This window comes from Schistocerca piceifrons, chromosome 7, assembly GCF_021461385.2.
Source record: "Schistocerca piceifrons isolate TAMUIC-IGC-003096 chromosome 7, iqSchPice1.1, whole genome shotgun sequence".
In the NCBI taxonomy this organism is placed as follows: Eukaryota; Metazoa; Arthropoda; class Insecta; order Orthoptera; family Acrididae; genus Schistocerca; species Schistocerca piceifrons.
The window spans coordinates 136,913,635-136,928,722 of NC_060144.1; the positions used below are offsets into that span (position 1 = coordinate 136,913,635).

The following is a 15,088-nucleotide window of genomic DNA, read 5'->3' on the forward strand; positions in this document are numbered from 1 at the left end:
TTCCCCTTGTGACAACTGTCTTGTACCGTCTTACAATTTTTCTGGTCACAGTTTTGCCACTTTCATCTGTGAATGTTTCATCAGACACAGATTCTTTTTCGTCCTGATCACTGAGCTCTGTGCATTCTTCCATTTCTACACCATCATCAATGTCGTCACCTTCTTTTGTTTCAGTCTTCTTTGTTGCTGTAGTAGTTACCAGTTTTGTAGTTGGTTTCTCATCCACTACTTCCCTTTCTTTCGTTATCACTGTCTTATACCTCCTTATTACTCTTCTTGTTACTGTCCTACCTTCTTCGTCTGTAAATGTTTCTTCGGTTACTGATTCTTTTTCATCGTCGTCATCGAACTCCACAATTTCTTCTGTGCCTGCTTTGTCTGTGGACACTGTAACACGTGTTTCACTTTCAACAACATCTTGAGCTGGTTCAAGGGGAGTTCTGTCATCTGTCTTTATATGAGTCGGTTCCATTTCTCCTGTGGACTGAGTTATGTAAGTTCTGTAGTGTCGCACAGTTCTTCTTGTCACAGTTTTGCCATCCTTGTCTGTGAATGTTTCTTCTGAAACAGCTGCTTTGTCATCTTGCTTGTCAGTGTCTAGTGGATATTCATGACCTTCAATTATTTTTGTTGTTGTTGTTGTTGTTTTTGAGGATGACGGTAGTACCATTGGTCCTGCTTCAGATGAAAATGGGGGCTGAAATTCTTTTATTTCACCCTTCTCATCAGCTGACTCAGTTCTGCTTGTTACTACTGTCTTGTAACGCCTTACTACCTTTCTTGTTACAATTTTACCATCTTCATCTGTGAATGTTTCCTCTGAGACGGATTCTTTTGAGTCATCATCAATTTCTTCCAGATGTTCTTCATCTGATAGTCTGTCACCTTTAACTACAGTTGTATACGTTGTGATCTCACCTGATGAAACAGGTATAAATGAACCAGGTCCTGCTTCAGATGAAAATGAGGGCTGAATTTCTTTCATTATACCTTTCTCTTCAGCTGATTCAGTTCTGCTGGTAACCACTGTCTTGTAACGCCTTACTATCTTCCTTGTTACAGTTTTACCATCTTCATCTGTGAACGTTTCCTCTGAGACTGAGTCTTTGGAATCATCATCAATTTCTTCCAGATGTTCTTCATCTGATAGTTTGTCATCTTTAACTCCAGTTGTATATGTTGTGATCTCACCCGATGAGATAGGTATAACTGAACCAGCCACTAGACTTGAAACTGTCTTCTCATCAGGCTTACCTTCCCTGGTCACAATTGTTTTGTATTCAGTTTTTGTTCTTCTTGTTACAATATGACCATCTTTGTCTGTGATAACTTCTCCTGGTTGACCAGTTTTGTCACCAGTGTCATCCACATACTTTCTATACTCCACCTCTTTTTCCTGGGGAAGGGCTGTAGTTGTTACCTTGGCAGGCTCTTTCTTGTCAGTTTCAGTATGTTCAGATTTAAGTTTTTCTTTTCCTTCCTTCTCTTCAGATTCAGGAAGATGCATTTTTGCAGAGTCATCCTGTGGCCTTAAGGGCAATGCTTTTGGTGATGCAGGTGTGGAGTCAGGAGTAACAGTTACATATTCTGGAAGTTCTGGTGCATCAAGTTTGGTATAGACTGGTTCTTCCTCCATTCCTGAATCAATGTATTCTTCTCCTGGAGATGGAGGTGGTTCACCATCTTCATCATCTGATCTATGGTCAGCAGCTGAAGTTGGTAATTTGCTTGTAATCCCATCATCTTTTACTTCTTTTGAAACTTCTTTCACTTTTGAAACAGCAGTTTCTTCAGAAATTCCCGGCTGCTTATCTTTTCCTATTTCTTGACCTGCGGAAAGTTTTTCTGTGTCTTTGAGTTCATGAGAAATTAGTGCATCTGCAGCTCTTTTATCAGTGTCTTCCACTTTTGGTGATAGTCCAGTCTCTTTAATCTCCACTTTCTCTTGCAAAGGTGTTATTTCAGGTTGCACAGATGGTTGTACAGGCATTTTTCCAGGGGCTGGTACATCTGATGTAACAGAATCCGATGTTATGTGTGTAGTTTTCAGGATATATTCTTTCATTACAGTTGTGGTGATAGTTTCAGCTAAATCTTTTGAAATAATGCTGCCCTCTGTCTCTAAAAGTAACTTTTCTGTCTTTAGTTTCTTTTCCTCTTCATCTGTTAGTTGCTTCTCCTTTTCTGAAGACACTGATTTTGCAAGCTCGTCTTTCTTGTCTTCCTGATACACCTCACTGAACGTTTCTGCTGGTCTGTCTGCCTCATATTTTGGTTGACTTTTCACCACGTCAATTGATTCTTCTATTATTTCTCTTTCTCCAGTTGGCTGCTTCTTTTGGTCAATACTTGTAGGAATTTCCTTGCTAGTTTCACTGTCAGGTAATGTCTTCTGTCTTTCTGTTATGACTGACATGACATCAGTGTCCTTGACAGTCTTTTCTATCTCTTGTTGTTTCTCCTTCACTTTCTTCTCATCAATTTGATCTTCTGTCTCTGTAGCTTTCTTCTCTTTTGTGCTAACAACTTTCTTAAAGATCTCTTCCTGCTCTTCTCCCAATGATAGCTTTGTGTCCTTAACTACACAAGTTAACCATTCTATAGTTGCTGGTGTTTTCTCAGTTTCTAATGAGTCAGCTTCTACTTTCACCTTTTTATCTTCCTTTTCTACTCCTATCTCTGCCTTGTCTTTTTTGCTTATGAGTTCTTGTTCTTGTGGGGATGGTTTTCCTTCTGACGTTTGCTCCTCTTCTTTTCTGTGTGAGTCTTTTGTAATTTCTGGCTGTACACCTTCCTGTGGCAAATGTTTAATATCTGTCATTTGACTAGACGTAACGGATATTTCTTCCAATTCTTCTGTCGTTTTTGATACTTCTTTGCGAAGAGATTTGTCAGCTTCACTAACTTTGAGCTCTTCTCTCTTTGGTGACTCTTCATCTTCCTGTTTATCAACTTCTGAAGGTTCTTCTTTTTGTAGCTTGTCTATAATTTCAAGATACGTGGCAGATAAAGCACTTGGTGCTGTAATTGTTTCTTTTCCAGGTTCCATCTTCTGATCAACCTCATCTTCTGGCTCTCCCTTGATAGCTGTCTCTCCAGGCATTTTCACTTGTGGTACTTTCTCTTCACTCTTTTCAAGTTCACCGTTAGTTTTGATCACTTCTGCAGGCTTAACTTCCTTTGCTGTTGCAGCTGTAAGTTGTGAAGTTTCCTGGAGTGACAAATCAGTTTTAATGTCGAAAATAGTTTCAATCTTGTCTGAAATTTTTTCGTATGTAGTGACAATCTTTCTTTTTTCGAGGTCATCTATTTTTTCTTCAGTCACAGCCTTTGAAATAACTTGGTCTTTTTCCTTTTCTTCAACTACATACTTTGGAGCAATTTTTGCTGTAGTTTCCTCCATTCCGACTTTTTCAATGAATTGTTTTGAAGTAATCTTCTCTGCCTCTTGTTGGCCTTCCTGTTCTTTACTAATATCTGTAATGGCTCTCTCTTTTTCTTTCTCTTCTTTCTTTTCTTCAAGCAGTTCCTTTGAAGCAGCTTTGTCTTTCTTGGGTTCCTCTTTCCCTATTACACTGGTAATATCCTCTACAGCTATTGGTTCTCCTTTTTTCTCATGTTCCACAGAGTCCTTCACAATAATACTTTCTTCACCTACTTCTTTCTTCTTTCCTTCAATAATTTTCTCTGTAACTCTCTTCTCTCTTTCATCTTTTTCCTTTTCTTTTTCTGTATGATCTATATGAATTGTGTCTACTTTCTCTCCTTCTTTAATAAGATCCTTTGGGACAACCTCTTCCTTCTCTTCACTTTCCTTTTTTTCTTCAAGCAGATCTTCTGAAATATACCTCTCTTTTTCAACCATTTTCTCTGAAGGAGGCACATCTTTTACATCATCCTTCTTTTCTGTGATTTCTGGTGTGGAACTCTTCTCTTCTACTTTTCTCCTTTCTTCGACAAACTCTTTGGAAGAGGGCATATCCTTCAGGGAAGGTTTTTTTCCTTCTTCAGCCTTTTCAGGTGAAACAATATATTGCTCATCTATATCCTTTGAAATGAGTTTTTCTTTTTCCAAATCTTTGCTTCCATCTTCTTTAATTTTCTCTGTTGTGTCCTTCAAAACTGCTTTGCCCACTTCCTTAGATTTTTCTTCAACTATTTCATATGGAACAGGTTTCTCTTTTTCTTCTGGCTTTTTCACTTCCGTAATATCTTCTGTAATAACCATCTCTTCTTCTTTTTTCAATACTGTGTCCTTTGAAACTGGTTTCTCAACTTCCTTTGCCTTTTCTTTGGGCAGTTCATGTGGAACAGCTTTCTCTTTATCTTCTGGTTTCGTCACTTCTTCACTGATATCATCTGTAATAATCTTCTCTTCTTCCTTTGTCACTATTGTGTCCTTCAAAATTGGTTTCTCCACTTCCTTTGCCTTCTCTTTGGGTATTTCAAATGGAACAGTTTCCTCTTTTTCTTCTGGTTTCTTCACTTTTTCAGTGATATCTTCTGTAATAACCTCCTCCTTTTCCCTCATCAGTCCTGTGTCCTTTGAAACTGGTTTCTCAGCTTCCTTTGCCGTTTCTTCAGGAATTTCGTGTGGAACAGTTTCTTCTTTTTCTTCTGGTTCCTTCATTTCTTCAGTAACATCTTCTGTAATAATCTTCCCTTCTTCCTTTTTAACTACTGTGTCCTTTGAAACTGGTTTTACATCTTCCTTTGTCTTTTCTTCGGGTATTTCAGATGGAACTGTTTTCTCTTTTTCTTCTGTTTTTTTCACTTCTTCAGTGATATCTTCTGTACTAACCTTCCCTTCTTCCTTTTTCAACACTGTGTCCTTTGAAACTGGTTTTGCAGCTTCCTTTGTCTTTTCTTCTGGTTTTCTGTGTGGTACTGCTCCCTCTTGTTCTTCTGCTTTTTTCACTTCTTCAGTGACATCTTCTGTAATAACTTTCTCTTCTTCCTTTTTCACTACTGTGTCTTTTGAAACTGGCTTTGCATCTTCCTTTGTCGTTTCTTCGGGTATTTCAGATGGAACTGTTTTCTCTTTTTCTTCTGGTTTTTTCACTTCTTTAGTGATATCTTCTGTAATAACCTTCTCTCCTTCCTTTTTCACTACTGTGTCCTTTGACACTGGTTTCTCAGCTTCCTTTGCCTTTTCATCAAGTATTTCTTGTGGAACTGTTTTCTCTTTTTCTTCTGGTTTTTCCACTTCTTCAGTGATGTCTTCTGTAACAACTTTCTCTTCTTCCTTTTTCACTACTGTGTCCTTTGACACTGGTTTCTCAGATTCCTTTGCCATTTCATCAAGTATTTCAGATGGAAGTGTTTTATCTTTTTCTTCTGGTTTCTTCACTTCTTCAGTGATATCTTCTGTAATAACCTTCTCTTCTTCCTTTTTCACTACTGTGTCCTTAGAAACTGGTTTCTCAGCTTCCTTTGCCTTTTCTTCAAGTATTTCTTGTGGAACTGTTTTCTCTTTTTCTTCTGGTTTTTTCACTTCTTCAGTGATGTCTTCTGTAACAACTTTCTCTTCTTCCTTTTTCACTAGTGTGTCCTTTGACACTGGTTTCTCAGCTTCCGTTGCCTTTTCATCAAATATTACAGATGGAACTTTCTCTTTTTCTTCTGTTTTTTTCACTTCTGCAGTGATATCTTCCGTAATAACCTTCTCTTCTTCCTTTTTCACTACTGTGTCCTTTGAAACTGGTTTCTCAGCTTCCTTTGCCTTTTCTTCAAGTATTTCTTGTGGAACTGCTTTCTCTTTTTCTTCTGGTTTTTTCACTTCTTCAGTGATATCTTCTGTAATAACCTTCTCTTCTTCCTTTTTCAGTACCGTGTCCTTCAAAACTGGTTTCTCATCTTCCTTTATCTTTCCTTTGGGTATTTCGTGTCGAGCAGTTTCCTCTTTTTCTTCTGATTTTTTGACTTTTTCAGTGATATCGTCAGCAATAACCTCCTCCTCTTCCGTTTTCACAATAGTGTCTTTTGAAACTGGTTTCTCAGCTTCCTTTGCCTTTTCTTCAGGTATTTCATGTGGAATAGTTTCCTCTTTTTCTTCTGGTTTCTTCACTTCTTCAGTGATATCTTCTGTAACAACTTTCTCTTCTTCCTTTTTCACTACTGTGTCCTTTGAAACTGGTTTCTCTGCTTCCTTTGCCTTTTCTTCAAGTATTTCTTGTGGAGCTGATTTCTCTTTTTCTTCTGGTTTTTTTACTTCTTCAGTGATATCTTGTGTAATAACTTTCTCTTCTTCCTTTATCACTACTGTGTCCTTTGAATCTGGTGTCTTAGCTTCCTTTCCCTTTTCTTCAAGTATTTCAGATGGAACTGTTTTCTCTTTTTCTTCTGGTTTTTTCACTTCTTCAGTGATATCTTCTGTAATAATCTTCTCTTCTTCCTTCTTCACTACTGTGTCCTTTGAAATTGGTTTCTCAGCTTCCTTTATCTTTCCTTCGGGTATTTCATGTGGAATAATTTCCTCTTTTTCTTCTGGTTTCTTCACTTCTTCAGTTATATCTTCTGTAATAACCTTCTCTTCTTCCCTTTTCACCACTGCGTCCTTTGAATCTGCTTTTGCAGCTTCCTTTTCCTTTTCTTCAAGTGTTTCAGATGGAACTGTTTTCTCTTTTTCTTCAGGTTTTTTTGCTTCTTCAGTGATATCTTCTGTCATAACCTTCTCTTCTTCCTTTTTCAATACTGTGTCCATTGAAACTGGTTTTGCAGCTTCCTTTGTCTTTTCTTCTGGTATTTCATGTGGTACTGCTCCCTCTTGTTCTTCCAGTTTTTTCACTTCTTCAGTGACCTCTTCTGTAATAACTTTCTGTTCTTCCTTTTTAACTACTGCATCTTTTGAAACAGGTTTAGCATCTTCCTTTTTCTTTTCTTCGGGTATTTCAGATGGAACTGTTTTCTGTTTTTCTTCTGGTTTTTTCACTTCTTCAGTGACATCTTCTCTAATAACCCTCTCTTCCTCCTTTTTCACTACTGTGTCCTTCAAAACTGGTTTCTCAGCTTCCTTTATCTTTCCTTCAGGTGTTTCATGTGGAATAATTTCCTCTTTTTCTTCAGGTTTCTTTACTTCTTCAGTGATATCTTCTGTAATAACCTTCTCTTCTTCCTTTTTCACTACCGTGTCCACTGAGACTGGTTTCTCAGCCTCTTTTATCTTTCCATCGGGTATTTTGGGCCGAGAAGTTTCCTCTTTTTCTTCTGATTTCTTGACTTTTTCAGTGATATCTTCAGCAATAACCTCTTCCTCTTCCTTTTCCTTTTTCACTACTTTGTCTTTCGAAACTGGTTTCTCAGCTTCCTTTGCCTTTTCTTCAGGTATTTCAAGTGGAATAGTTTCCTCTTTTTCTTCTGGTTTCTTCACTTCTTCAGTGATATCTGCTATAACAACTTTCTCTTCTGCCTCTTTCACTACTGTGTCCTTTGAAACTGGTTTCTCAGCTTCCTTTGCCTTTTCTTCAAGTATTTCTTGTGAAACTGTTTCCTCTTTTTCTTGTGGTTTTTTCACTTCTTCAGTAATATCCTCTGTAACAACTTTCTCTTCTTCCTCTTTCACTACTGTGTCCTTTGAAACTGGTTTCTCGGCTTCCTTTGCCTTTTCTTCAAGTATTTCTTGTGAAACTGTTTTCTCTTTTTCTTCTGGTTTTTTCAGTTCTTCAGTGATATCTTCTGAAATAACCTTCTCTTCTTCCTTCTTCTCTACTGTGTCCTTTGAAACTGGTTTCTCTGCTTCCTTTATCTTTACTTCGGGTATTTCTTGTGGAATAATTTCCTCTTTCTCTTCTGTTTTTTTCACTTCTTCAGTGATATCTTCTGTAATAATCTTCTCTTCTTCCTTTTTCACTACTGTGTCCTTTATAACTGGTTTTGCAGTTTCCTTTTTCTTTTCTTTGGGTATTTCAGATGGAACCATTTTCTCTTTTTCTTCTGGTCTTTTCTCTTCTTCAGTGATATCTTCTGTAATAACTTTCTCTTCTTCCTTTTTTTCTATTGTTTCTTTGGGAACTAGTTTCTCAGCTTCCCTTATCTTGTCTTCAGGTACTTCATGTGGAACAGTTTTATCTTTTTCTTCTGGTTTTTTCTCTTCTTCAGTGATATCTGCTGTAACAACTTTCTCTTCTTCCTTTTTCACTATTGTTTCTTTTGGAACTAGTTTCTCGTCTTCCTTTATCTTGTCTTCAGGTATTTCATGTGGAACAGTTTTATCTTTTTCTTCTGGTTTTTTCACTTCTTCAATGATATCTTCTGTAATAACTTTCTCTTCTTCCTTTTTCACTACTGTGTCAGCTTCCTTTGGCTTTTCTTCACATATTTCATGCGGCACAGTTTCTTCTTTTTCTTCTGATTTTATCTCTGCTTCAGTGATATGTTCTGTAATAACCTTCTCTTCTTCCTTTCTCACTGTTGTTTCCTTCAAAAGTGGTTTCTCAGCTTCTTTTTCCTTTTCTTCTGGTAATGCATGTGGAACAGTTTCCTCTTTTTCTTCTGTCTTTTTCAGTTCTTCCGTGATATCTTCTGTAATAAGCTTATGTTCTTCCATTTTCACTATTGCATCCTTTGTAACCATTTTCTCTGGTTCTTTTATCTTTTCTATATCCATTTCCTTAGGGATAGTTATTTCTTTTTCCTCTGCTTCCTTGATTTCTACAACAGTTGCTGCTGTTACAGCTTCACTTGTATCTTTCTTCTCTTCCTCTATCATCTCCTTTGAAACTATTTCCCATTCCTCCTGAATCATCTCTTCTATTTCTTCCTTTGGTAAACCTGAGTCTTTTTCTTCCTGTTTTTTAACATGTTCAGTGATTTCAGGAACAATTTTCTTTTTGTCTTCTATAATCATTTTTTGATCAATTTCCTTTGAAATTCTTTTCACTTCATCCTCAGATTTTATTTTGCTTGTTTCTTTCGATGCTAGTTTCTCAATCGCATCGAGCTGTTTTATTTCTTTGGTGATTTCTTCTGGAACAACTTTCTCCTTCTCTTCTATCTTTTCTTCAGCCATCTTCTGTGAAATATCTTTTTCTTCCTTTGCTCCCTCTTCAACAATTCTTTTTCCAGCAACTTCAACTTTTGCTTTTTCTTCTTCCTTCTTTTCCTCATCCACTTTCTTTACAGTTATTATCTCTTCTTCTGCCTTTATTTCAACCCTGTCATCAGAGGGAGTTTTTTCTTTAACTTCCAACTTAGTTATATCCTCTGTAATAACTCTGTCATCAGCCTTCTTCTCCACAACCTGCTCCTTTAGTACTACTGTCTCTTCTTTTGTCTTGAGTTCAGAAATTTCTGTTAGAGCAGGTTTCTCTTTTTCTTCTAGTTGCTTTATTTCTTCAGGTATATCTTCAGTAATAACTGTCTCTTTGTCTTCTCCCTTATCTTCCTCTGCTGCCTCCTTAGAAACTAGTTTCTCTTCTTTCATCTTCTCTTCAGCCTTTTCCTTTGGAGCAGGCTTCTCCTTTTCTTCTGCTTTTAACATTATCAATGCCACATCCTCTGTAATAGCTTTTATCTTTTCTTCAGACTCTTTTTCCTTCTCTTCAACTAATTCCTTTGATACAATTTTCTCCATTTCCTGTGGTTTCTTAATTTCTGTGGTGAGGTCAGCTTTGATAGTTTCCTCTCTCTGAATAGCCTCTGCTGAAACACTTACTTCCTCTTTGACAGTAATCTCTTCAGCTACCTCCCTTGGGGAAAGTTTCTCTTTCTCTTCTTGTTTTTCAGTGATATCTTTAGTAATTACTTCTCTCTCGTCTTTCTTCTTTTCATGAATAATTTCCTCTGACTCTATTTTCCTACCTTCTTTTGCTTTATCTTCCACCATTTCCCTTGCCTGAATTTTCTCTTTTTCTTTGAGTTTATCTGTTTCTTCAGTGGTATATTTAGCAACCATCAATTGCTCTTCTGTCTCCTTTTCTGGAATCTTCTCCTTTGAAATTTGGATTTCTTTCACTTCTTTTGGTGAAAGTTTCTCTGTATCTTCTAGTTCTCTTAAAGATTTATCAATCTCTTCTTTCTGTTTGTCCTCCGGCTTTTCTTTAGCTACATCTTTGGACAATAGCTGCTCCTGTTCTTTTAGATCTACAATGTCTTTCTTTATCTCTTCTGCAATTATTTTTTCCTTTTCTTCTTCTTTCTTGTCCTTTGTCTTACTTTCATCAAGTTCCTCCAATGAAACTTTCTGTTTGTCTTCCAGTTTTGGAATAGCTGCTATGATATCTTCTGTAACAATTTCTCTTTTTTTCGTTATGTCTACCAACTCCTTCAAACCCATTTCCTCTCCTCCTTTTGTTTCATCTTTAGCTACATCCTTTTGAGTAGATTTCTCTTTGTCATCAACTTCCTTCAGAACATCTTTGTCTCTCTCTTCCAGCTTTGGAATTTTATCCATGATATCTTCTGTATCAACTTTCTCTTCCTTTTCCTCTACCTCAATCATCTCCTTTGAGATGGTTTCATCTTCTTCTTTAATTTTCTTTTCAAGAACTTCCTTTGGAGTAGACTTCTCTTTACCTTCTAATTGTTTGATTTCTTCAACAATGTCTTCTTTAACAACTCTTTCTTCTTTCATCTCCTCCTCACCCATTACTTTTGATACTTCCTTGTCTTTTATTATCTCCTCAATAACTTCTTTTGGAACAACTTCCTCTTCTTTCAGTTTTTTAATTTCTTCACCTTCTGTGATGATTTCATCTTTCTCTGCTACCTTCTTTGCCCTGACTATCTCATCTGAAATAATTTTCTCATCCTGCATAATTACCTCTTGAATCATTTCCTTTGGAACAGGCTTTTCTTTGTCTTCCACCTCCTTAATTTCTGCTGTAACATCTTTCTTTACATCCTTTTCAATCTTTTTGTCTTGGATAACTTTATCCCCTTCCAGTTTTTCAATTCTTTCAGTGACATCTTCTGTAATAAATTTCTGTTTCTCTTCTCGCATCTTTTCCTGCACAACATCCATTGGAAGTGGTTTCATTTCATCCTTTCCTTTCTCTTCAGGTGTCTCCTTTACATATGTTTGTTGCAGTGTTGAAATTTCTTCACTAATAACTTTCTCCTTTTGTTTAAGTTGATCTGAAATAGTTTCCAGTTGTTCTTCTATGTATTTCTTTTCAGAAGATATGTATTCTGCAGCAATTTCTTCTCCTTCTGTTTCCTTTTCTTCTCTCATTTCCTGTAAGGCAACTCTGTCATGAGCAATGTCTTTTTCTAAAATTTCAGCATAATCTATCTCTTTCTCTACAGCTTTCTTTGCTTCTTCAGAGAATTTTTCTTTTAACTCGTCTACTTTCTCTTTTGTAGCTTTTAGATCTGCATATGTCTGAAAGGTAGCTTCCAGAAGTTTTTCTTCTGATATTACTGTAACAGGTTTTGACTCATCAGTAGGCTTTGCCATGTCTTCCTTTGGCACAGGTTCTTCACGTTGTGCCACAGAGACTGGTTTCACTGATGGTTTTGCTGCATCAGATATTTCTCTTTTTACATGTATAATGTCTTCAATTTCATCAACAAATCTTTCCTCAGGTGCTATTTTGACTTCTTCAACTTCTTTCTCATCTTCAAACTGTTTTAAAGATTCTTTCAATGTGTCAGCCTTTCCTGTATCTATTTTCAGTCTTTCTTCTGCAGCACCTACCTCAGGTATGTAGTCCTTGATCTCTTCAGTATCTTGTTGTTTTTTCGAAAGTTGCACTTCATATTTTGTTTTATGAAAGTCTCTTACAAAATCATCAGCATCATACATACCAGGGTCAACTTCCTCATGGACTGGCAAGTCAGCAACTTCATCAGGTGTTTTAACAATGTCTCTTTGATGAATAATCCCATGAGCAATGTGAGTTTCAAAAATTGGCATTACAACTTGTGGCAGAGTAGTTGGCTGCTCTAGACGTGTTACTGCTTCTGCCACTGGTTTTTCTTTCTCCTTTGTCTCTTCTTTCACATATTTTTCTTCAACAATTTCCTTTATTTCATCTAGAGGTATGCGTTCATCTTCAGGAAGTGTTGGTGCTGTTGTAGCAGCAGATTCTATAGTTGTAGACATCTTTTCATCTGGCTGGCTTTCCTCTGCAATAAATTTCTGCTCTAGAATTTCTTTTGAGGGAATCTCTTTCATTTCATGACCTCCATCATCAAGCTTATGGTCAGTGTCTGTAGTTTCTCGGACTTTCTCTGAAGAAACATCTATTTTCTCTTCAGGACTAATTGATGAAATTTCTTTGAGATCTTCACTTGTTTCAGGTTCTTTCTTGCTCTCAGACAGTTCCTCTTTCTGTATATCTTTATCCGATTCTTGAGACACTCCAGGCTTTCTTTCATCTTCAAATTTTCCTTTAGTTACTATTTCTTTTGCCGATGAAATAATTTCCTCCACTTTCTCCTCAATGTGATCTTTTGTAATTTCTTCCTTCAATGGCTTAGCAGTTTCTTCAGTAACACCTTCTGTTTCTTGCTCTTTTATTTCCTCAACATGTTCCTCCTTCATTTTTTCAGTTTCAGTTATTTCTTTTTCGGCTTTACTTTTAAGAATTATATCTACCTCTTTTTCCTTTATTAAGTGTTCCTTTTGAGATTCTACTTCTCTGTGCATTTTTGTATCCATCTCTTCTTTTTCTATATCTTTCTTTGTCTTTTCTGTTTCAACTTCATCTAATAAGTGCTTCTGAAGCTCCCCTTCATCTTCTTCCTCAACATCAATATCTTTGTTGTCAAAATCATCTGGTAAATGTGATTCAATACTTTCTTGTTCTTGGTAGGATTCCACATCTTCTTTTTCAACGATTAAGTATTCATCCTCCTCATCTTCCTCCCCTTCTTGTTCTTCTTCTTCTTCTTCTGTTCCTCCCCCTTCTTCTTCTTCTTCTTCTTCTTCTCCTCCTTCAATCTTTTCTCTCATCAGTTTCTTTACTTCTGTTTCAAGTTCAGCATGTAATGATTCCTTTATGTCAACAGGTCCTTCCTCATCCTCAATTTCTTCAGTTTGTTCCTCTTCTGTAGCCTCTATATCTTCCTTTTCATGCATAAGTTGCCTGGAATCATCTCCTTCTTCAACTTCAGATTCTTTTTCTTCAATTTCAGACTCCTTCTCTTCAAGTTCGGTTTCCTTCTCTTCTATCTCAGACTCTTTATCTTCAACTACCATCTCTTTTTCTTCAACTTCTACTTCTTTTTCTACAGTTTCTTCATCCATTTGTTTTTCTTTTCCTTCTATAGTAGGAATGTCTTTAATTTCTTTCTCTCTAACTGAAGTTTTGTCTTCTCCTTCTGTAACTTCTTGTTGGTCATCAGTTGGTGACTTTCTTACAGTTTCACTGTCAATTTTTTCAGTCTTTTTCTCAATGTAAGTCTCTTCAAGGGGTTTGTCTAAAAGCTCCTTGGAGATATCTTCCTTTGTTATGATCATTTCTGATATGTGGCCATTTACAAGGGGAGTTTCCTGGACTTTTCCTATTTCCTTTGCTTTCACAACAGTTTCTACTTCAGTAGTTGATGGGGTTGATACTGCAGATGAGTCAGCAGTAATTTTTCCAGTTTCAACCTTTCTTTTTCTGATTACAGCTTCTTTTTCTGATTTGACAGATGGAGTTGGTGTGCTTTTGGCAGAAGAAGACTTGGCTGGTGAACCCGGTGATTTTGCTGCCATCTTAGCAGGTGAGCTGGGAGTTGCCTTTGGTCGCCTGCTCACAGGCTTCCTCTCAGCTTTTGCTGCTGGTTCTTGCACTTCCTTCTTAGCAGCCTTTGATGTAGTCAATTTAGAGGCTTTTGAAATGTGATATTTTGATTCTACGACCTTCCGATTATTGGCTTCTTTCGCACTTTTCGCTGGAGTGGAGGTTGGGGACGGTCTAGTTCTACTCGATGGTCGAGCATGTTTCATTGGCTCTGGCTTTGGTGCAACTCCATTAACTTTATGTTCAACAGATTTTTTAGGTGTAGTAGGAGAAGATTTTATGTCAGTCTTTTTCTCTGTTACACTAGAGGTTGTAATTGTTGTCCTCTGTGCTTTCCTTTCTATGGAACGGGTGGATTTGGTTTCAGTTCGTGTTTTCACTGTGGACGTTTTAATTTCTGTCTTTGATTTGTGTTCCCCCTTCATTCTCACTACTTCTGTCTTGGATGTCTTATCTACTTTTGCACTAACTTTTTCTGTGTCAGCAGTCTTAACTATATCAGTCTTAGTTTTGGGTGGTTCGGTTTTTGCGGGTAAGCGTTCGGGCTTGGCCCTTGACGGCGGCGGAACAGGCTTCACTGCTGGAACCTGAGGAGGTGCAGCTGTGGGGGCAGCTGGGGGTGGTGCGGCACTTGGGGGAACAGTCTTGCTAGGCTGCACGGGTTTCTCCACACCCGTGACGGGGATTGTCGCACTTTTGGGAGCGGCCTTATCCACGGGCTTTGATGGTGGTGAGGCCTGCTGCTTGGCAACTTCTCCTGGCAGCAGCTTATCAATGACCGCAGGAGCAGCTGACCGTAACTGTGGACCAGAAAACTCTGTCTTAAAATATGCCAGAAACAAATAATATATATATATATATGGGATCAGTTTGGATTCCGTAGAAACACTGGAACACGTGAGGCAATACTGACCTTACGACTTATCTTAGAAGAAAGATTAAGGAAAGGCAAACCTACGTTTCTAGCATTTGTAGACTTAGAGAAAGCTTTTGACAATGTTGACTGGAATACTCTCTTTCAAATTCTGAAGGTGGCAGGGGTAAAATACAGGGAGCGAAAGGCTATTTACAATTTGTACAGAAACCAGATGGCAGTTATAAGAGTCGAGGGACATGAAAGGGAAGCAGTGGTTGGGAAGGGAGTAAGACAGGGTTGTAGCCTCTCCCCGATGTTGTTCAATCTGTACATTGAGCAAGCAGTAAAGGAAACAAAAGAAAAATTCGGAGTAGGTATTAAAATTCATGGAGAAGAAGTAAAAACTTTGAGGTTCGCCGATGACATTGTAATTCTGTCAGAGACAGCAAAGGACTTGGAAGAGCAGTTGAATGGAATGGACAGTGTCTTGAAAGGAGGATATAAGATGAACATCAACAAAAGCAAAACAAGGATAACGGAATGTAGTCTAATTAAGTCGGGT

General features: G+C 37.5%; 1 protein-coding gene across 1 annotated transcript in view; it reads right to left on the bottom strand.

Moving 5' to 3' along the window:
- The window catches only part of LOC124804720 (microtubule-associated protein futsch-like), a 71,935-nt gene that overhangs the window by 14,854 nt on the left and 41,993 nt on the right, over positions 1–15,088 (bottom strand). Inside the window, exon 6 of the mRNA XM_047264996.1 lies at positions 104–14,470. Within this exon, the coding sequence (XP_047120952.1) occupies positions 104–14,470 (14,367 nt within the window). The remainder of the gene's footprint in view (positions 1–103; positions 14,471–15,088) is intronic.